This window comes from Rhinolophus sinicus, linkage group LG02 (genome assembly GCF_036562045.2).
Source record: "Rhinolophus sinicus isolate RSC01 linkage group LG02, ASM3656204v1, whole genome shotgun sequence".
NCBI lineage: Eukaryota > Metazoa > Chordata > Mammalia > Chiroptera > Rhinolophidae > Rhinolophus > Rhinolophus sinicus.
Genome location: NC_133752.1, coordinates 5,180,803 through 5,203,569, shown reverse-complemented (window position 1 = coordinate 5,203,569; position 22,767 = coordinate 5,180,803). Strand labels below are relative to the sequence as shown.

Sequence of the window (22,767 nt, the reverse complement as noted above, 5' to 3'; positions counted from 1 at the left end):
ACAGCTACCTGTCATCACCCCTGTTAACCTGTTTTTATCACCCACTCACAGTTACCACGCCAGTGGACAGAAGCCAAATGGTGAATGCTTTAAGTGAAGTACAGAACTGACTCAGGCTGTCACTCTACAACATAAGCTTCCCAGTCCCCTGGCCACATCACTAGAAGAATACAGGGGAGGGGCTGGGCTCAGGGAGGTCTCTATCCGACCTGTGGGAGAATCCTGGCTCACATGGCCATGGGCAAATCGGGGAAATTTTCTACATCTGTTTTCTGTGAAATGCGGCTGATAATGGAACCTATCTTGAGTGTCGTGAGCAATTAAGATAATCCATGTCAACTACTAGAACAATGCCCGGAGTGGGTACAACTTTAGCAAAGCTTCTGCACTGTCAACTTACTCATTTGTTGATATTGATGGAGCACTTCCTGTGTACCAGGCAGTTTTTGAGCTCCTAAAACACTCCGGGCCTTATTTTAGACACAAATGCATATTGAGCACCTACTATGTGCCAAACATTGGTGGGCACTTTATAAATTTGTCCTTTTAATCTTCATTTGGTGGTTAAGTGCTATAAAAAGACAGCACAAAACGAAGTACATTTACGCGTACTATCTCTTGTATGTTGTTTTACCTAAAATTTACTGTCCTGCTTTGGAAAACATTTTCAAGGCATGATTCTTAAAACATCTGATCATTGAAAAAGCAGGTGGTAATGACGGTAAGATGACCTGCAGCCCAACATCAGGGAAATAATTAAATACATTTTATTTATTAATGAACTCTAAGTTAGACGGCTACTTATGCTAACTGATGCTTTTATAAAGACTATATAGCAGCACAAAAAAGTTTATGGTTTTAAGTAAAAAACTTGGAATAGAAAATTCTGCACTTTCTATGTAAAATTTGACAAGAATGTACACTTAAGCACAGGAATAGAGGGAATACCTAAAAGCAACAACAAATGTTCCTGTTAATGGGCTTATAGGTACATTTTTATTCTCTTTTCCAATTTTTTTCAACAATGTTATACAATATTTTTTAATAAATTTTTTAAAAGATTTTATTGGGGGAGGGGAACAGGACTTTATTGGGGAACAGTGTGTACTTCCAGGACTTTTTTTCCAAGTCAAGTTGTTGTCCTTTCATCTCAGTTGTGGAGGGTGCTGTTCAGCTTCAAGTTGTCCTTTCAGTCTTAGTTGTGGAGGGCGCAGCTCAGCTCCAGGTCCAGTTGCTGTTGCTAGTTGCAAGGAGCGCTGCCCACCATCCCTTGTGGGAGTCGAACCGGCAACCTTGTGGTTGAGAGGATGCGCTCCAACCAACTGAGCCATCTGGGAGCTCAGTGGCAGCTCAGCTCAAGGTGCCGTGTTCAATCTTAGTTGCAGGGGGCACAGCCCACCATCCCTTACGGGAGTCAAGGAATTGAACTGGCAACCTTGTGGTTGAGAGCCCACTGGCCCATGTGGGAATCAAACCGGCAGCCTTCGGAGTTAGGAGCACGGAGCTCTAACTGCCTTAGCCACCGGGCCAGCCCAATATTTTTAATTACTGTACAATCCAGCAATTCCACTTCTGGGTACATATCCAAATGAATTGAAAGCAGGTTCTCAAAAAGATATTTGCACACCTATGTTCATAGCAGCATTATTCACAGTGGCCAAAAGGTGGAAGCCACCCAAGTGTCCACCAATGGATGATGAATGGATAAACACAATGTGGTCCATCCATACAGTGGAATATTGCTCAGCCTTAAAAAGGAAAGACATTCTGACACCTGCTGCAGCGTGGGTGAACCTTGAGGACGTGATGCTCAGTGAAATAAGCCAGACAAATACTGTATGATTCCACTTCTATAAGGTCCCTAGAGCAGTCAGATTCATAGAGACAGGAAGTGGAATGGCGGCTGCCAAGGGCAGGGGGAGTGGGGAATCAGGAGTTAGTGTTTAATGGAGACTGGATTTCATTTTGTAAGATGAAAGAGTACTGAAGATTGTGCAAGGTGATTGCACAATCATGTGAATATACTTAACACTGCTTAACTGCACTTAAAAATGGCTAAGATGGCACTTCGTGTTATGTGTATTTTACCACAATTTAAAAATATAAATAAACACTATATATATATATATATATATTTTTTTTAATAATTGTTGTCATTCTCTAGTTATCTAATGCAGCAAAGGCACATAGTAAGTGTCCAATAGGTATAGAATGATTGATAAATTAATTCAGTGACTGATAAAAATGCCCTAAATTAGGAAGAGAGAGATCTCCAATCCACCAAATAACAGAGTGAAAACTTCCATCTGTCCAGGTCATTCCTCTGCCTAAAGCCTTCAATGGCTCCCTACTGCCCTCAAGATAAAGCCCGAGCTCCTACGTGCCCTCACCTTGACCAAGTGCTCACTGCAAAGTTCTTTACACACATCCGTACCTTTAATCCTCACAAGAACCCCATGAAGTAGGCACTTTGCAGATGCGATCCCTGAGACCCGGAGAGGGTAAGTCATTTCCCGACGTCACCCTGCTGGTCTGTGCCACGCCAGGGAGTCTGACCAGAGCGTGTGCTTCCAAGCCCTACACTAAACCATGGCTCCAGTCTGCCCCATCGCCACAGCTCTCCTCCCCCACAGCCCCACACATTTTCTTCCCTGTCACATGGAAAGGCCACACATCCCCAAGACGTCTTTGTTTACTGGTCTCTGACACACTACATCCCTCTTTCACTGACAACTCTGGGGCTCTTCCCTGGCAGAAAACACCCCTCACCCCAAAGCTGGTGAGAGGCAGCTGGAGTTTCTTGTCACTGGGTAAGTTTGGTCAAAGCATCGTGCCCTAGTGTTGTCATTGCCCATTCTTTGGTAAATGTCTCCCCATGTGACTGACACCACCATAGCACACAGACTGCAGCTTTCACCCTGTATTCCCAGTACTGAGAACAGTGTTTGCCCAATTTGGAAGGCAGGGGAAGGAAGGAAGGAAGGAAGGAAGGAAGGAAGGAAGGAAGGAAGGAAGGAAGGAAGGAAGGAAGGAAGGAAGGAAGGAAGGAAGGAGCTAGTTCTTTCTGGTCTCACTAAGGCTTTTCACATCATCACTGGTCTCACTTTAAGACCCTGTCGCCATGGGATTTGACTCCCCTGGAATAAACAATCAGGTGTCTCTTGTGTTAGTTTGCTGGTGGCTCCATAAGATAGTATCATAGACTGGGTGGCTTCAAACAACAGCAGTTTATTTTCTCTCTGTTCTAGTAGCCAGAAGTCTGAGATCAAGGTGTCAGCAGTTTCATTGCTTCTGAAGCCAGTCTCCTTGGCTTATAAATGACCATCTTCCTCCAGTGTCCTCACATGGTCGTCCCTCTGTGTTTCTGTGTCCTAATCTCCTCTTCTCATAAGGACATCAGTCCTATTGGATTAGCCCCCCTCCCCCTCCCACTGCCATGGCCTCATTCAGCCTTAATTATCTCTATAAAGACCCTCTCTCCATAGACCATCGCATTCTGAGGTCCTGGAGGTTAGGATTTCAACATAGGAATTTAGGAAACACACAAGTCAGCCCATAGCAACTCTCAAATGTGAGGTGACCCTTTCAAACCAGTCCCCCAGGCAGCTACCGGCCCATTCCACCACGCTATCACAGAGCCAAATTGGGGTGCGCTCCTCTGACACTTCCTCTCAGAGCTTCACTTGTGAGGACGCATTTGATCTCAAGAAGCACCCTGAAGTTGCCGGGGCACACGGTCTGGAGACCACTTAGGATGAAAGACGGAGTCTGAAAATGGTGTCCTTGGCACCCTGGAGGTGGAGTTTTGGTCCTGAAGGACGTTCTTAAACTGGGACTCCAGAAATACTTGGAGCGATGACAGTGTCACTGGATCAAGTTCATGATCTTCCAGGGTGACTTGTGTGGAGAAGAATCATCACGTCTCAGCCACGACTTTGGGTGTGTCACTTGCCCTCTCTGCTGTCCAGGCTCTTCCTTGGGAATGAGCATGAAGATCCAACACCCCGCCTTGTGGAGTGGTTGGGAGCATCCCACAGTGATGAATGAAAAGCACTTTGCGTGCTCTGAAGTTCCACAGAAATGTTCATTTTCACTTTTGTTGTTAGAGTAACAGGGACCCCGGCTCTGATAGCCGTTGCCAGGGGTTTCTGCTAAGGATGGAAGCTGAGCTGGAGGCCCATCTAAGATTCTTTTCAAACACGGACTTTTCCGATTCTAAGCTATATATTTAAATTATATACATGAAATCCTTACTTCTTAGCCACACCAAGAGGACCAATGCTGAGAAAGAGTGTCTCATACATTTCTAAAAGATTTTAATCCAGAAGTAAGCAAACAAACAAGTGTTTCGATGACCCAGAGGTGTGGCTGTAATGGCACAGGGTTTTTTTTGGGGGGGGATGAAAATGTTCTAGAATGGATTGTGGCGATGTTTGCACAACTCTATGAATACATTACATCACTGACTTGCACACTTTAAATGGGAGAGTTGTATGGTATGTGAATTATATTTCAGTAAAACTGTTATGTTAAATCCCCTCCAGCCATTTCTGGTGGATGTTGGCTTGGCAGAATTTCCTGACTCTTTGTCATTACAAGTTCTGTCTCATAGGATTCCTACAAAGATGGCCAAGGGGACACAGAGTCCCATTTTACATGGAGGCAGCTGAAGGACAGAGCCTCAGAGATGGACTCAGGCTCACCTCATACTGTCCCCACATATCCCATTTTATACACCCTGGGACACACTTAACAGGAAGCAAAGCAACATAAACAAACATCCAATGGTTTACCTGCAACAGAGTATGTACTGCGTGTGCGACAGGGAACACTCCTTCAGCGGCTGATAGACATTCAGAAAATCCAACGAAGTACCCTATTTTGAGACATCCCAGGATGATGGTAATGACTGCAAACAATGTGATACTGCCTAAATGGGGGGGGGGCGGGGGGAGTAGAAACACACATGTAAGTGTTCATATTCACTGATAGCACTTGAAAATAAATGATATTAAATCCTCACGTACGCGGTCAAATGACTTTTGACAAGACAATTCTATAGAGAAAGGACGGTCATTGCAACAAACGACGGTGGGGAAACTGGGTCTCCACATGCAAAAGAACGAAGCTGGACCTTGACCTTACACCATAGACAAAGATTAACTCAAAATGAATCAAAGACTTAAATGTAAAACCTGAAAGTATAAAACTCGGAGAAGAAAGTGTAGGGAAAATTCTTTACAATGTTGGATTGGCAATGACTTGTTGGCTATGACACCAAAAGCATGGGGAACAAAGGTTAAAAAGATAAATTGCAGGGCATCAAAATTAAAAACAACGTGCATCAGAGGAGGACACTACCAAATATTTCCAAATCATGTATCTGATAAGGCATTAGAATCAGCAACAACAACAACCAAAAATACAGCAACAACAAAAAAATACAACCCAATTAAAAAATGAGCAAAGGACTCAAATAGACATTTTTCCAAAGAAGACCGACAAATGGCTAATTAACACATGAAAAGATGCTTGACATCACTAATCGATTAAGTGGAGAAATGTAAATGAAAACCACCTCACATTCATTAGGATGGCTGCTATGAGCGAGAGAGACAGAGAGAGAGAGAGAGAGACAGAGAGAGAGAGAGAGAGACAGAGGGAAATGGACAGAAGAGAAAGAATAACAAATGTTGGCCAGGATGTGGAAAAACTGGGACTCTAGTGTACTTTTATGTGAATGTAAAATGGTGCAGCCACTGTGGAAAACAGTATGGCAGTTTCTCGAAAAAAAATAAAATAAAAATAGTATTTCTGAGGGATCCAGCAATCCCACTTCTTGGTATATACCCAAAAGGATTGAAAGCAGGGACACAATGGAATATTTGTACACCCATGTTCATGCCAGCATTGTTCACAGTAGCCAAACATGGAAGCAACCTGAGGGTCCACCAGCAGATGAATGGATAACACAATGTGGTCCATCCATACAGTAGGTCCACCCTTAAGAAGGAAGGAAATCCTGACACCTGCTACAACATGGATGAAGCTTGAGAACATTATGCCAAGTGAAATAAGCCAGTCACAAAAGACAAATATGTATGATTCCACTTTTATGAAGTTCCTTAGAATACTTAAATTCGTAGAGTCAGAAAGTAGAATGGCTGAGCGAAATAAGTCAGACAGAAAAAGCAGAGAACCATATGATTTCATTGATATGTGCTATATAAACCAAAAACAACAAGAGAACAAGACAAACAAATGAGAAACAAAAACTCATAGACACAGACAATAGTATAGTGGTTACCAGAGGGTAAGGGGGGAGGGGGATGGTAGATGAGGGTGACGGGATCAGATATATGGTGATGGAAGGAGAACTGACTCTGGGTGGTAAAAACACAATGGGATTTATAGATGATGTGTTACAGAATTGTACACCTGAAATCTATGTAATTTTACTAACAATTGTGACCCCAATAAACTTTAATTAAAAAACAAAAGAAAAAAAAGTAGAATGGTGGTTGGGGCTGGCGTGAGGGGGTTAAAGGACTTGTTTAATGGGTACAGGGTTTTGCAAGAGGAAAGAGGTGTGGAGATTAATTGCACAGCGTGAATGTACTTAACACAATTGGACTGTACACTTAAACATGATTCAGTGGGTAAATTTTATGTTATGTATCTATTACTACAATTAAAAATAATGTGTGTGTATATATATATATACAGTATATATATATATATATATATATATATATATATTATATATATAATAAGTTCTACTATTGGCCAGATAAGCTGAAACTAGAAGACGGTATTGTGTCCTGTTTTTCACTGTACCCACCCCAAGGTCTGACAAATGATATATTGTCAACAAAGATTGGTGGAATCAACAGAAGGCTTCTAGAAGCTTTTCCAAAGAAATGGTCCATCTAAGAGTGTCGGTGTTCTGCTCGAAAATCTCAGTTCTCTAATCCTAAAATTCCATTCTCTAAAGAATAAAGGTGAGGGGTATACAGGTATACAGGAACTCACTGTACGATCCTTGCATCTCTTTGGTAAATCTGAAACTTCTCTAAACAAGAAATTATCTTTTAAAAATGAGAGTTTATAGCCATGTCATGGAGAAGGCCTACGCTACAGGATGTGAACAAAGGAGAGTTTTTTTGATGGTTACCCAGCACATCTTCACAGAAAAATTAAAAAACAAAAAACAAAAAAATATGCATATGAGAAAAAGACTGGAAAGGAATATACAAAATACATTAAAAAGAAACCTGTGACAAATGAAGAAATTAGCAAGAAAAACCTAGTAATCACGGGGACTTGATCAATGTCAAAGCTCTTAATCCCTCTTGTGGGACAACGCTGAGCGCCATTCACACGTTCTCTCCCACGATCGATCGATCGGGAGGAAACTGGATCGTGTGTGACATGCACTGTGGCGTGAGAGCGCCTTGGCCTTCACCGTGAGCTATAACGTTACAGCCCAGCCTGGGAGGCCTCCCATGCGAGGTAATGCAATCGCCTGGCTCCTGTTCATTGCCCAAAGCCTTATAGAAACAACTCTAAGTCACATTTTTTTCTTTTAATCCTGGAAAAACCCCAATGAAACCAGAAACTTTGCAAGAGCGGAGATTCAATCCCAGTGCTTTGAAATAGTTGCACAAATGCATGGTTTGCTTTGATTATAAACATAAAGAGCAAGACGAGGAGAGGCAGGTGGTTGGGGTGGCAGGAGCGCAGGCTGGAGCTATGGGGACCTGCGCATGCGTCCTGGCTGTGCCACTGACGGAAAAAGGTGAGTTCGAAACAGTCGCTTCCCTACTCCCAGCCTCAGTTTTACCATCTATAAAATGAGATTGGTCCACAGCTGTTTCTCAGACTTGATCAGACTCACACAGAGGGCTTGTTAAAACAGTCTGCTGGGCTCCACCCCCAGAGTTTCTGATTGCCGAGGTCTGGGGTGGAGCCCCAAAATTTGCATCTCTATTAAGTTCCCAGGTGGGGCTGATGCCGGTCTGTTGGCCTGGGATCCCACCTTGAGAACCACTGGTCTGCATCTGTGTCACTGGCATTGCAAGAGTTGTGGTAAATACATCATGTCCCTTCTCACCCTCTTGAAGTCCCTTCTCCCTTCATCTATCCGCCATCCATGGATTCACTCATCTGTATATTTGTACAACAAATATTCTGGGGACTCCTATTATGCATGAAGCATTTTGCCCGGTAAACAAACAAGATTGCTGGAGAAACAAATATACACAGGGATAGTATTGCGTAAATTGGGGTGTGCACAAAATGTAGATGGATGAGGTGGCCCCAGACTTTTCACCTGCGGCCTGGGAAACCAGACGCCAGTGGAGGAGTAGCTAGAGTCCACGGCAAGGGACGAACGGCTACTCAGGAACCCTATTCCCAGCCAAGATGCCGCTCGCTTGTCAGGGCCAAAGACAGAACGACATTTGAAGATGTGAAAAAATATAGTTTGTTCAACAACTATTTGTAGAGCACCAGCTGTGGTCCAGGCATTGTGACAGCACTGGGATGTAACAAAGTCAATAAAAGACAGTATCTGCCCTCAGTGATTTAACATTCTGGCGGAGAGGACAGAAAAGAAACAAATAAGTTAACGTAGAAGAAATGTCAGGAAACGCATGAAGAAAAGTAAAGCAGGGGAGAGGATTGAGGTTGATGGTGGATGGTCAGAAAGGGACTGTCTGAGACGGTGACAGGTGGACAGAGAACAGAGGATGGGGGAGAAAACATCACCCACATAACTCGTCTGATAAAAGACTTTAACCCAACAACCAGTCCTCATAATTAGGATGATGGAGAAAAGAGGGAGCAGTAGTGTGCAAAAAACTTGGCAAAAGATTGGCGATACAGATGGATGTGTAATGGAAGGAAGGAGAAAAGGAAGGAAGTGGGAAGGGATGGACAGATGGGTGAATAGTCTGGTAGATAGATAAATAAGAGTAATAGAAGGGGGGAAAAGGGGCCGGCCCGGTGGCTCAGGCGGTTGGAGCGCCGTGCTCCTAACTCCAAAGGCTGCCGGTTCGATTCCCACATGGGCCAGTGGGCTCTCAACCACAAGGTTGCCAGTTCAATTGCCCGCAAGGGATGGTGGGCAGCGCCCCCTGCAACTAGCAATGCAATTGGGCTTGGAGCTGAGCTGCACCCTCCACAACTAAGACTGAAAAGACAACAACTTGACTTGGAAAAAGTCCTGGAAGTACACACTGTTCCCCCAGAAAAAGTCCTGTTCCCCTTCCCCAATAAAATCTTTGAAAAAAAATGAAAAAAGAAGGGGGAAAAAAATAAGAGATGTTAAATCCAAATGGATGAAGATAAACTGTCTGGAAATGTGTAATGAAATGCTCCAGAAAGATGTATCACACAGAATAAAGTTGGAGTCAGACTGGGTGGGAAGCAGCGATGAAAAACCTTTTAAAGGTCTCCTGGTAAAGACACAGGTACTAGAGCACAAGAAGAGCAAAAAGAAGAACATGAACATATTCTAAATGTCTCATCTCTTTGGAATAGACAGGAAGTGGGAGAATCTTGGAGTAGGAAGCCATGGGTCTTACACGCTTTGTCTGGAACCCGTCCTCTCAGCCGTGGGGCTCTGCTGCCCCTCATTAGCTGTGCCATCCTCACCCTCCCCTGCACCCTTCTGTGCAGGGCCATGCCTGATCATCCCGCCATCCCCAGAGCCCAGCCAGTGCCTGATACAGGCAGGCAGTTAAATCAAATCAGACCAAGGACTCTGCCCAGCCACCACCAAAGTTGAGCTTGGCTCCCTTCTCTGCTGCTCTCTGCAAGTTCCAAAGATCCTTCCGCTCCATGGAGACGACAGAAGCAAAATGGAAGTGAGGGATTTTGCCTTCTGTGTCACCTGTTAAGATGGTACCATCTGCCCCGAAGCAAGGAGCTTATGCCTCTTCTCTTTCTCACTGTGTTCGAATATTGCCAGCAATAGGGGCGCTCAATCCTCCCCCAGAAGCCCTTTCAGCTTCCTGGTCTGGTAAATAGCAGTGATAACACTCGCATCAGGAAATTGCTGTGCTGTTGAAAACCGTACACTAAGTGAAAGAAGCGAGTCACAAAAATGACAATTCTATGATTCCATTTACAGGAAATGTCCAGACTAGGCAACTCTAGAGACCGAAAGTAGATTAGCGGTTGCCTAGGGCTGGGGGGAATGAGAGGAATAGGGGTGATAGCTAAAGGGTGCGGGGTTTCTTTTTGAGATGATAAAAAATGTTCTAAAATTGATTGGTGTGATGGTTGCACATATTTGTGAATACACTAAAAGCCACTGATTGTGCCCTTTAAATGAGTATACAGACCATGTGGCAATTAAGCCATTTTTTAAAAGAATTGCTGGGGTACACTGACGTGGGCTCGCTACGCCCAAGCAGGGACAGAAGCCCAAGGAAACAGGAGTGTCTGGGAGAGGCTGGGTCTGCAGAAGAGTAAGGCTGTCAAATGAAATGTGCATACAGTCTGAGGAGGGAGAACAAAGGGGAGCCCAGGCCAGTGTTCCTGAACTTGCTGCATCTGCTCAGAAAGTCACAGGTGGGCTGGAATCCCACAGGGACCCACCCTGACTGCTCTTTCCTCTGTGGAACCAGACTGCATGATTGCACACCCAGTTTTGCAATCCCATCAATCACCCTTGTAGTTTGCTGTGAGTGCTGGCTGCACTGCCAGACGGCAGGCTCCCTGGCACATCTTTGAGCCTTTGTCCCTCTCCTCCCCACCCTCTGTCTCGGCCATCATGCCCCATGGCTCCCTGCCCCTCTTCACACCCATGTCTTCCAGCAGCCTTCACTGTCTCACACGGGGACAGCCTGTCTCCAAAACCCATCATTGTGTCCCCGACCTTTGTCTCTACAGCTCGTCCAGCCACCACCCTGCGCTGATCTTACATGAGCAGGGCACATCTGCCCCGTGTCTCTCAGGGGACAATGAGCACAGTGCTCTCAGCAGCCCATTCCCGGGGTGGGGGGGAGGGAGGCTGGACAGAGACGCAATGTGTCCTATACGTGGGTGTGCCTCACTTTAAGAAAAAAGCGCTATGTTAAAAAGTTGATCTCATAAAAGGAGTAAATGTGGGGGTGATTATTCACACAGAGAGAGAAAAAGAATCACTATGACAAATAACTAGGCCAAGGCTTCTAATGAGCCGGCGGTTGGAATGCACTCAGTAAATGTAGCCATTATTCTTATTGTCGTCATTCCCATAATTTTGTGTTAATAATACTTCTCTGGACTTGAAACAGGACAGAAACAAGAAAAAACAAATGACCTTTACCACTGCAGTCTTTTAAGAGACTGGAAACAGAAGAGAAATAGGACCTTGGTCATTAACAAGATGAAACAGCTCTTTGCTGGATTTTCTTGTCGCTGCACATGCTGGGCTGGCACGAGACATCCAGGCTGCTCTCATTTCTTCCAGAAGACATCAATCTCTTAGCAAATAGAGGAGCTGGATTAACAACCCATCATTTCTACCAAATATTTCTAAATAGGTCAATATTTTTTGTTCCAAAGGAAGTAAGGAAAGAGTGAAAATGGGGAAAATATCAAGTCATTTTAATCAAGCTGCTAAATTATTAGCATTAGGAAGATTGAGGCATGAGGAAACAATTCTTTTTCTTGTCTTAACTAGCCTGAGAACCTAAACTTTTGAACTTCCTAGTCCTGCATCACTACTTAGGTACACACCAGCTTGTTGTGTGTCAATACCGAGACATAGCACACACCTGCAGCCTGCCCTCTCACTACCCCCCAAAGGACTGAGGACGTGACTAGCCCTTCCGGTGCCCATCCTCCAGCCCTCCTGGCATCCATCATCCAGACCACCTGACAGCTGACTGATAACCATCCTGGAGCAATCCAGGGGCTAAAAATGCAGGGCTGATAATTCTTAAGAATGTACTTTTTACTATAAAAACTCCTAACTTTTCTTTCTCCTTTGGAACACTTCTGGGGTTTTACGTAGCTGTGTTCCAAGTCTGCAAATTCTAAGACCCTTGCATAAATCTTTATCATTTACTTCTAGCCAAAGTCTCCTGACTTTTTGTGCTCCGTCAACAGAAGTCTTCACTTTCTCACACCCAGTCAGTGGAACACAATGGTTCCTGCTCAGAGAAAAGCCTCCTGGACCATACCAAGACCCAGAAACTTCCTCTGGAAAATCTCAATGCCCAGAATTCCACAGGTTGGCTCTTTCTCAAAGCCCCAGACTTCTAAGATTATCACAGAAGCCAGGGAAGAGCTAAGTCAAACCTGTCTTTCCAGCTATGACTCCAGGGAAAACCTCAGGTCCTGCTGGGGCTTCAGGTACTTCCCTTGGCACCGTTCCCTCCCAACATTCTTTTGGGATCCTTTGCCTCTTGATTCTCTGATGAGCCATAGCTCATTTACAGGGATGGACAGTGCTTTGCAAGCAGTGTTTACTCAAAAGCTCCTCCCTGAGAGGCAGTCAGGATTCTTATTTTACTGATGATGAAATCGGGATTCAGAAAGATGAGGGTGAAAGAGCTGAGACATCAAGCCAAGACTTCCACCGCCAGCACCATTTCCACTATCCACATGCCTCATTTGAATGGTTATGTTATTATGGGGCAATGTGCTGAGAGTCTAAACAGCCACCATTTATTAAACATCTACTATGTGCTCTCTGTACATTGCCTCACGTATTCTTATTACTACTTGGTGTCTAGCAGACATCTCAATGTAACACGTCCACAAGAGAAACCTTGATTCTGCATCCCCACTTCTGCTCCTCCCCACCTTCCCAGTCTGCAGAAATGACACCACCATTCACCCACTTGCTCAGGCCCCAATGCTTGGCGTCTTCCTGGAGAGAGAGAGAGAGAGAGAGAGAGAGAGAGAGAGAGAGAGAGAGAGAGGAAAAACAGGGGGAAGAGGGAGAAAGGAAGGAAGGGAGCAAGGAGAGAAGAAGAGAGAGAGAAAATAGGAATGGAGGGAGGGGGGAGAAGGTAACGAGAAAAGGAAAGGACAGAAGAGGGAAGATGTGAGTGGGAAAGGGTGAAGGAGAAAGGAAGGAATGAATGAAGGGGGCGGAAGAAGGGAAGGAGGAAGGGAAGAAGAAAGAACAGAAGGATACAGGAGGAAGGAATTGAGGCGGGAATAAAGAAGGGATACTTCCACTGTAGGAAACATAGGTCAAAAGCCTGTGTTTGTAATATTCTTTAGCCTGTGTCAATAAATATGCTCAAAAGAACATTTCATTCCCATTTGTTTGATATGCCACTAGATCACTGCCATTCACAGACAGTCACAAAACCAGGGACCCCCCCTAAAACAACCATTTTCAGAACAGAAATTTGGCTCACCCTGGAATTGCGTCCAGTTTTTCTAAAGGCAAAATGAACTAGACAAAGTCCCTGAGCCTAAGAAACCTAAAATCTCACCTGGATGACAAGGCTCCTATCCAACTAGTTATGATACAAGGCAGAAATTGACAAGGACCAAAAGCGCTCTATGCAGAGAGCCATGGCAACCCCTGGGAATGAACAGTAATTCCTTCCAGGTGAGTGACGGTGGCATTGAGGACAGATATTTTAAGGGAATGTGGGTGGGGAGGAGAACAAATGTGTATTGGGCGCCCAGCCCGTACCCAGCAGTCACTGGTCCTACCAAGTATGTGATTCCCATTCTGCACATGCTGAAACTGAGGGGTGTGGGGTGGGGTGGGGGGGCAGATTAAGGAGCTTTCTCAAGGCCATGCCAGGAAAGTGAAAGCCACACTCTAAGTGAGATTTACACTCAGGTCTAACCTGAGAATTCAATTGGTTGTGTAATGTGTCTGTACCTGGCCTCTCCCATGAAGGTTTCTCAGATGTGGCCTTTACAGTCAGACTCCCAATCGTCTCCTGCCTTTGACTTGCATCAGATCTATCTTCCTTTCAAAAGTGGAAGCTCCCTGAAGAGGTGAGTGTTCCTATCTTGACAATGTTTCAATCAGTATGTTGTGCGTACCTAACAAGTACTTCTACCCCCCCTTCCGGAACACTTACCTGCTCATTCGTTACTTCATTCATCCCAACTGCATTTTCTTAGCACCTACCCTAGGCCAGGCCCTTGGGTGGCTCTAGGACTAAGAGATGAGCGTCACGGAGCTCCCCCAGGGCAATAGAGGGGACAGACGTGTCAACAAGAAGACTGTCTCTCCAAGAGTGGATCGTGAGGGGTGGAGGAGTGTGGTCTGAACCTCAAAGGTGGAGGGTAGGTCAGAAAACCATCACTGGGAGGGTGGGGTGGTTGGGGCGGGGTGGGAGAGCTGGGCCATGTCTTGGAAAGAGGAGCAGGTGAGAAGCATTCGAGGAGGAGGGAACAGAATATGCAAAGTTATAGGAACGTGAAATATTATTATGGGAACTAAAAGCCATTGAGACTAGCGTGCACACTGAGGGGATGAAACAGAAAAGGGAAACAGAAAAGGCCATCTGAGGCTGGATCTTAGAAGGCCTTGAATGCGGGGTGGGGGGGGGAGCGAAAGGGAGTGTGGCCCCCCAGCAGGGGGTCAGTGAAACACTGGCAGGGCTTTGAGCCAAGGAAAGACGTAGAGGGGTTTGTGTACCTGTAGCTCTAACAATGGCATGTAAGGCAGGCGCCTGAAGGTGGAGAGGAGACTGCTGCGATAACTCAGGCTTCCAAGGGAAGGGAAAGAACGAAGGGCAGGAGGGAAAAGTCGCAAATATGGACAAGAAGACGGAGACAAAAACGACTAAAGGAAAGAAGATAGAGGAGGAGCAGGACACGGAGCTGCCGCAGGGGATGCAGACAGCGGGCGAGCAGGGCTGGGCCCGTCACCAGGCCTGTGCGAGACTCACCGCGGAGCCAGCGCGCGCCGGCCTGCGTGTCCTTCGGGCGGATGAGGCGGCGGTGCGCGGCGCTGCGGCGCACGTACCACAGCATCCAGAGCAGCTGCAGCAGCATGAGCGCCGTGAGGAAGCAGAGCAGGTCGCTCTTGCCCACGCCGGAGGCGTGCACGGCCCAGGCCAGCAGCAGCAGCAGCCCCGCCACGAACACGTTCAGCCCGTACTGGCTGCTCAGCGCCTCCGCCAGCTTCTGCGGGACACTGGCGCGGACGGAGCCCCGCCAAGGCGCGGGGGGCTCCGGGGACGCGGGGGTCGGGGTCTGGGGCGGCGGGCAGACCGTGGGCTCAGATGGCCCTGTGTCCGGGGCGCTCAGAGCCGCCCGGGGGGAGGCAGGCGCCCGCTGGCCTTCGGGCATCATGGAGTGACCCGCACCAAGGCTGGGCCCCCGGGGCTGGCTTCGTCCTGGGCCCCACCTGCTGCCCCTGACTGTGCCCTTGCCCTGACACCCGCTGCCGATCAGCCTGCCTCGCCTGATCACCCTCCGATGCCTGCGCTCCCGGCTTCTGCCCCTCTGCGCTCGGTCGGGGTTCCCACCCCGTGCACTTACCACCGTCCCCGACCCGGCTGACCCGGGCCGACCCCGGCTTCTCTGAGTTCCCTATGCTCACTGCCCACTGCCCGTCACTCCACAATGCCGGGGGACAGCCCTCCCGCCCTCTCCGCGACCCACGCGGGCCGCTTCCCGCCCCTGACGCCTGGGATCTGAGCCAGCTCTGCCCCGACGCCCGCTCGTCCTCCCGCTCCGGTCCCGGTCCCGGGGCGCCGGCCCGGGAGCCCCGGAAACCCTGGCTGGCGACAGTGCCTCCCGCCGGCTTCTGGTGTGGGCGTGGGGGACCCGGCGTTGCCCTGAGCCGGTCCGGGGGACGGGGCGCTGGGGGCGTGGCTGCGGCCTGGCCCGACGCCCCGGCCTCTGGCTGTCGCTGAGCGTGAGCATCGCGGACCGCAGAGGACCAGGTGAGCCTGAACGTGACTATATGCATTGAGTCTGTCCTCGTCTCTGTGTATTTTTGCGATTTGTTTTCTCTCTGCGGGTCTCTCTGTCTGACCAGCTGTCTTTGGGCCTCATAGCTTGTCCCTAGATCTCTGAATAGGAGGAGGGCAAATCTTTTTGTGTCTGTTTGTCCATCTGGTGCACCTGTGTGTCTTCTGGGAGACGCCCAGATGCTAAGACAGGAGCCACTTTCCAAGGAAAGTGATCATCTCTCTGCCTCCTCCAGGGGAATGGGGAGGTGCTTCTGGACCGATGGGAGCTGGGGTGGGAGTGCCAGGGTCCTCCCTGGGAAGGCTGGCGCCCAAGCGCCTCCCTCAGACCCCCAGCCCACCGGAAGCTAACCTCGCTCAAGTGGGCCTAAGAGGAGGTCCCGGCCTGCTGGCCGGTGCAGCTGAGAGCAGGGCTGGAGCAGGGAGCTGGGAAGGAGCTGCTGGGGAAGGAGCCTCCTAGAGGGCGCGCAGGCCGGAGCCACCTGTTCAGTCACCTCTGGCTCAGCACACAGGACACACTCTCCCTGCCTGGCTTTCGCTCTGCTGTAGCTGTCCTGAAAGTCTTAATTTTTGAACACGGGACCCACATTTTCATTTTGCAGTGAATCCAGCAAATTACACAGCTGGTTCCAACTGCCAGAGGCTCCTGGCTGTGGGGGGTTGGGGGGAGCCCTGGGCCAGGAAGGTGTCCACCTGGGGACCTTGCCTTGCCTTCATTCATTTTTTTCAATTCATTCATTCATGTGGTCAACATTTATTTACCTCACTCTGAATCGTTTACCAGGCTCTGTTCTAGGCACTGGGGATTCGGCTATGAATCAGTAGGCAAGTATTTATTGAAACCTCGCTGGGAGGCTGGAGAGCATCAGTGTGACACTCAGCCCTGCCTTCCAGGAGCTCATGGCCCTGTAGGGGAGACAGAGCAAGTAGCCCTAGGGGGCAAGGCTGCCTGGAGGGCAGGCGTGGGTCTGAGTCTGCCAGGAAGGGCGAGCGGTTCCCAGAAGAGGCAGCACCTTCACCATCTTTATATCTAGGAGCAGGAGCTGGCCAGGTGACATGGGGCAGGGCAGGCGAAGGCATTCCAGAGATGGATGCCGCACATGCACAGAAATGAGTATGGAAAGGCAGGTGGTGACCAGGGAACATGTCCGTCAGGTGGGGGTCCCAGAGCCAAGCCAGGTGGGTGCTCGGTAAATAAACCCAGGAGGTAACGAGTGCACAGGTGGGTGGATGAATGAGCAAGGAGGCCTCGGTCTCCACTTCAGATCAGTGAGGGTGTGGGACTCGGTGATGTGTCTTCCACGGGACTCTCTCCCCTTAGCTTGCTCTGCGTTCCTTCTTAGCACACTTGTTTCCTGGAATGTGTATGCATCTGTGGCCTGGCTCTCCCATGGTGATGAAAGCTCTGTGAGAAGGAGATGCCTGTCCTGTCCACTGCTGTATGGTCCAGGATGCAGAATAGCGGTGCCCAGCACTTAGTAGGGACTCAATAAATATGTGTTGAATTGTGTCCCGCCAAAAAGATGTTGAGGTCCTAACCCCCAGGACCTGTGCATGTGACCTGATGTGGAAACAAGGTCTTTGCAAATGATCAAGTGAGGTCATCAGGGTGGGCACTAATCCCATAGGACTGTGTCCTTATAAAAAGGGGACATTTGAAGACAGGCACAGATAGAGGAACGATGATGTGAAGACACAGAAAGAACGCCACCTATAAGGCAAGGAACACCTGAGACTACCAGAAACTAGGAGCAAGGCCTGAAACACACTCCCTCACAGCCCTCAGAAGGAACCAACCCTGCCGACACCTTGATCTTGAACGTTTAGTCTCGAAAGTTGTGAGACCTTCCATTGCTGTTGTTTCAGCCATCCAGTGTGTGGTCTTTGCATCCCCAGGAAACCCAGACACCTTACTCACTCATTCTGTGGCCTTGTCCACCTCTCCATCCCTCTGTTTCCCACGTCATAATCTATTTTTAACTGTTGCTCCAATTCTGAGCTCCCTGAAGGCAAGCACTATGTCTGATCACTCTGCTCTCTAGCACCCAGCATGTGTTTGTTTTTTTCACCCATTGAGAAATGTGTACTGTACACCTATCCTGTGCCAGGTACGGGGCCAGGTGTGGGAATAGATGAAGCTCACAGTTTGTGCATGAGCCATGGGAACCTGGGCTAGAGAGTGGCAGGGCTCCATGAATGCCCCAGACTCCCATAAAATCACGTCTGCTTTTAGTTCACTTTGCAGTTTTATGAAGCACATCCGTTATCTCTTTTTCATGAATTAGCTCAAGTCAACATGGATTTGTAGGGAAAGGAAATGTCAAGTGGTGGTTTGGTGGGAGTTCTACAGCCAGGCTGTGAGGTGGGGTTCCTGGCTCCATCACTTACTGCTGGGTGACCCTGGACTAGTTACTAAACCTCACTGTGCCTCAATTTCCTCATTTGTAGAATGGAACTCTTAATAGTGACTACTCTTAAGTTTTGGTGAAGATAAAATGAGTTGATACATATGAAGCATTTTGGAAAGTGCCTGCCAAACACAAATGTACCTAAGACACTTTATTTACTGAGCACCCACTCTGTGCCACTAAGCTGATGCTATGTGGCAGAGGTGGCCAGCTGTCCGTCAAACGTGTGCTCCCCTCTCATAGTGTAGAATTGTCACTGTGAAGTGGCTGCCCAGGGACTCTAATTCCAGGGCTCCTTGCAGCCAGCTGGGCCCAGGTGACTAAGTTCTGGTCAGCGCAGTGCACACAAAGGGATGAAAACCTCCTGCGTGATCCTCCATTTTCTCTCCTACCCTCCTAGCAGCTGGATGTGGACGCCAACCTTGGCACCTTGTGCTGAAAAGGGCAGAGGCGGGCAGCCCAAGTCCCCCTGGCGAGTGGGGAGGCAGATTCTCCCTGCTGAAGCTGGGTCTTACAAGAGTGAGAAATAAACTATTGTGTGAAGGCACCACACTTTTGAAATTTATCAGCTAGCACGACCTTTATTCATTCAGAGAACAAAGATAAATAACACACAATCCCCATCTGAAAATCAGGTGGCACCCGCTTCTCTCGGCTACCTCAATTCTTTTCAATAGGCAATGAAATGTAAGTTTGTGGACACAAAAAAGAGGGACCAAAGTCTGAGCCCTTTATTCTCTACTCAAGACAATGCCACAACTGATTGAGAGATTTACCCATGCTGCTTTCCACTGATGAGATTATTTTAAAAGGTGTGAGCCACACAGGACCCTCAGTTTCTTCTGACTGACCCCAGTTGAGTGGTGCTCAGACATGTGGGGATCAGAAATGGTGGGCTCCGATGGCATCCAGGCCCGCTGCTGTCACTTCCGTAGGAGGACGTTACTCTGTGAGAGCTGGTTCCATGCTCATCTGTGTCAGGAGCTAGAAATACCAAGCCCCGGCAGCTGCTTTCCAGTGACAATTCATTGCCATGTGGATGATGGTGAGACAGGCTATCCCCCAAACATGGGCTCCCCAATTGAGGATGATGGGATTCCAGAGGGACAGAGACCAACTGACAGTGCTTAAATGCTACAGATGACACAGGCACGGTTACCCTGACAGGCAGTAGGACCCAAGTGGCAATTAGAAGACTTTGCCCCTCGTTACCTTTGGTGGTGGTTACAGAATCCCTGTTTGTCTCAGAATAAAAGAGCTGGACAGTGGATTCGTTTCCCAGGGCGCCCATCACAAAGTCTCATCAAATGAGACTTAAAACAACAGAAATGGACTCCTCACGGTTCTGAAGCTTGGAAGTTGGAAATCAAGGTGTCGGCAGGGACATGCTCCCTCAGAAGGTTTAGGGGAAGGTCCTGCCTGCCTCTCCCAGCTCCTGGGGGCTGCTGGCAAGCCCTGGCCTTCCTGACTTGCAGCTGCACCACTCTGGTCTCTGGCTCTGTCGTCACATGGCCACCTTCCCTCTGTGTCTCTTCTTCTAAGAACACCAGTCTTTGGATTAAGGGCCCACCCTACTCCAGGACGGCTGCATCTTAACTTACATAGCAAGCCATCTGCAAAGACCTCATTTCCAAAAGGCCACATTTGCAAGTACCAGCAGTTAGGGCTTCAACACATCGCTCGGGGGGCACAATGCAACCCCCAACAGGCAGCCTATTAAAGCATTATTTGATCTACATAACCAGAAAATCTCTAGGCGAGGTGAACAGAGTCCTATCTTGACTCGCTACAAGAAACAGTCAAAAACTCCCAGTTTCCAAAGCTGAGCCAGTTCACAGACCTGGAGTCTTGAATACAGAGGGGGCTGGGTCTCCTTGAGAAAAGCCCAGCAACACTGCCTCAGATACAGTGAATCTTCCTCCAAGCCTTCCCAAAGGATGCATTACGGCACCGTTCACTGGGGAAAAGCCAGTACTTTTTCGTTAACTTTTTCTTTTGAAATAAAGTTAGGTTTGCAGAAGAGTTACAAAGACAGCACCTACATTCCTTCTTCCCCTTCCCCCAGCTTCCCTTCATAGCTTACGTCACGGTGCAGTTTTCAAAACTAAGAGCATTATACACACTCTTGTGCATTCACGTGTCATAATACAGTTTTATTACTATGTTTTTAATGAGAGGAGCAAAGCTGGAGAGCGTGAGCATAGAGAACTCTTCAGTGGAGTTTTGCTGTAAAGGCGACCAAAGAAAATGGTTAATAATGAGAAGCAGGAGGGAACCTGGTTTGGGCTGTGTTTGTTGGAGATGGGAAATGTGGCCACATGCTTCTATGCTGCCAGGGATGACGCAGCTCAAGGCATCATGAATACATCCAAAGTGAGGTGTGAAAAAGGCTTGTAAAAGCTGCAGTTACACTACAAGCTAGTTGCTCCCATTGCTTTAGACATAACACAGCTGCGCATTACATTTCTGCCTAAGCGGGGAAATCCTGTTCCACTTCAGAACTGAATCTGTGAGACTGAGATGGGATTTTCGTGGCCCTTTTAGAATAATTTACTCTTCTCTTCAACTCTCAATCTCCCTTTGATCCAGTACCTGCAATTCTGTTTCTTTAAAATACTGATTGCTATTTCACTTATTTTTATGAATTCCATGTAAACAGCTTCTAGAATCCACCAAACTCTTTCCCGCCTCTAGGAATACTGAGCTGAATCAGACTTTCAAGAAAAATGTTTTGAAGTGAAGGGCGTTTATTCTAACGGTCGCTGCTGAAGAGGGCACCTACCTAGTAACTCATTACCCAGACACCCAGCCCTTCTCCCCACAGCTATCCACTTACAAACTGTGGCTCCCCAACTTTCCTGATTCTTTTCCAATGCATTCCCTTTTGCTTAAGTGTAGCCAGAGAACTTTTTTGTTGTTGTTGCACAAAACCAAAGAGCCCTGGCTGATAGAACCAGGATCTTAAGTCCTGTTAAGGTCCCCTGTGTCCCCTAAAAAGACCACTGCCTCCCAAGCCAGGTCCCGGATACAGATTTGGCAGGGAGTCTCAATCTGATGTTTACCCCAGTGGGCTCAGTTAGAGTGCATTATCTCTGTCAATTTGGACATTCTGGCTTCTGCATGGATGTCTCTACCCCAGACACCGGGAGCAGGGAGTTCTCAACCTGGCTGCATGTTTGAATCCCCTGGAAAATTCTTCCCAAAACAATGGAATCACAACCTCTGAGCAGCAGGCCTGGGCGACCTGTCTGCAATCCGCATTGAAAACTTGGTCTTGACACTTGGGATTGTCAAAGTCGGGGACATTTTGAAGAGCGCACACTTGCTTCTACCGTCTCCATGACTTTCATGAGAAAGATTTACTGTTACTTTACTCATTACTCGTAAGAGTGGGTGCTCCTCCCACGGGCTTGTTTAGAAGCAGTAATAATATTGCCTGACCCTGCTTTTATTTATTTCATGGTTAAAATAGGAGAAGACCCATAAATAACCTGCAGGCCAGTTATTTAACAGAAACAGAGACATCTCCTATTCAAACACATTTATTAAACTGTGTCTTTGTAAATAACAGGGAAATCTTACCATCCTAGTTGGCCACAATGCTGGCATTTTGGCTAACTGGGTTTTACAAACTGTATTAAGCAGAAAATCCCAGCCTGAGATTTCTATCCAAGTAGCAAAACTACTCTGCAAGAAAAGATAGACAGATAGGCGGGTCGGTATTTTTCCCTTGCAGAATCTATCCAGACAGGCAGACAGACAGAATTTGTGGGAGTTGCCACTGCACCACTGTCCTCTGGCCCCACCCAAGGTCGGTGTGTCTGAACCAATGCTCTTCAATCCTCACCGCCAGGGTTTGCAACCCCAACCTTGCAGTGGACCCACACATCCCTGACTGACCTCTGCCTGACCTTGCGCCTTGCTTGAAATGAAGCTCTCCCTACACAGCCTCGCGTGATTAGAGATGGGCTTGATTCGCTTACTGACCACGCCTGCCTTCTCCCACTCCTGATGTCAGATCTGCTTGTCTTTATTTCCCTCTCCATTACCCTTTATTGAGTGAGCATCTACTGTATGCCAGACACTGTAATAGGTGTTTTACCAACATTGTTCCTGTTATTCATAACCCTACAAGACACGTAACTGTTCGCACTTCACAGCTGGAGAGAGGTTAACTGACCCAAGGTCAGGCAGCGGGGGGTACTGGGTAGAGTCTGAGGCAGATACAAGTGGTGACTGAATCGGCTCATCACTGGAAGTCCCTTTATGGGAAAAAGAATCAAGAGCAGGTACTTTCTGTCAGTGTTTCTGATGTTTAGGTTTGATGGGGCTGATTTGCATTTGAAAGTGTGGTGCTGTCTTCTTGAGGTCTCTGAAGAGCAGAGTAGCCTCTAAAAAGACACCTTATTTGTATAGTTGACTCAAAGCACTAATAGCTGAAAACAAACTATTCCAAAGTTTGT

The 22,767-nt window shown here is 47.6% G+C and overlaps 1 protein-coding gene across 1 annotated transcript in view; it reads right to left on the bottom strand.

Moving 5' to 3' along the window:
• OTOP1 (otopetrin 1) overlaps positions 1–15,402 on the bottom strand; it is a 32,922-nt gene extending 17,520 nt beyond the window's left edge. The window contains exons 1-2 of the mRNA XM_019716574.2: positions 14,868–15,402; positions 4,794–4,930 (exon numbers count right to left, since the gene is read on the bottom strand). Coding sequence (XP_019572133.2) covers positions 4,794–4,930; positions 14,868–15,273 — 543 coding nt within the window. The 5' untranslated portion in view covers positions 15,274–15,402. The remainder of the gene's footprint in view (positions 1–4,793; positions 4,931–14,867) is intronic.
• Positions 15,403–22,767: the final 7,365 nt, after the last annotated feature.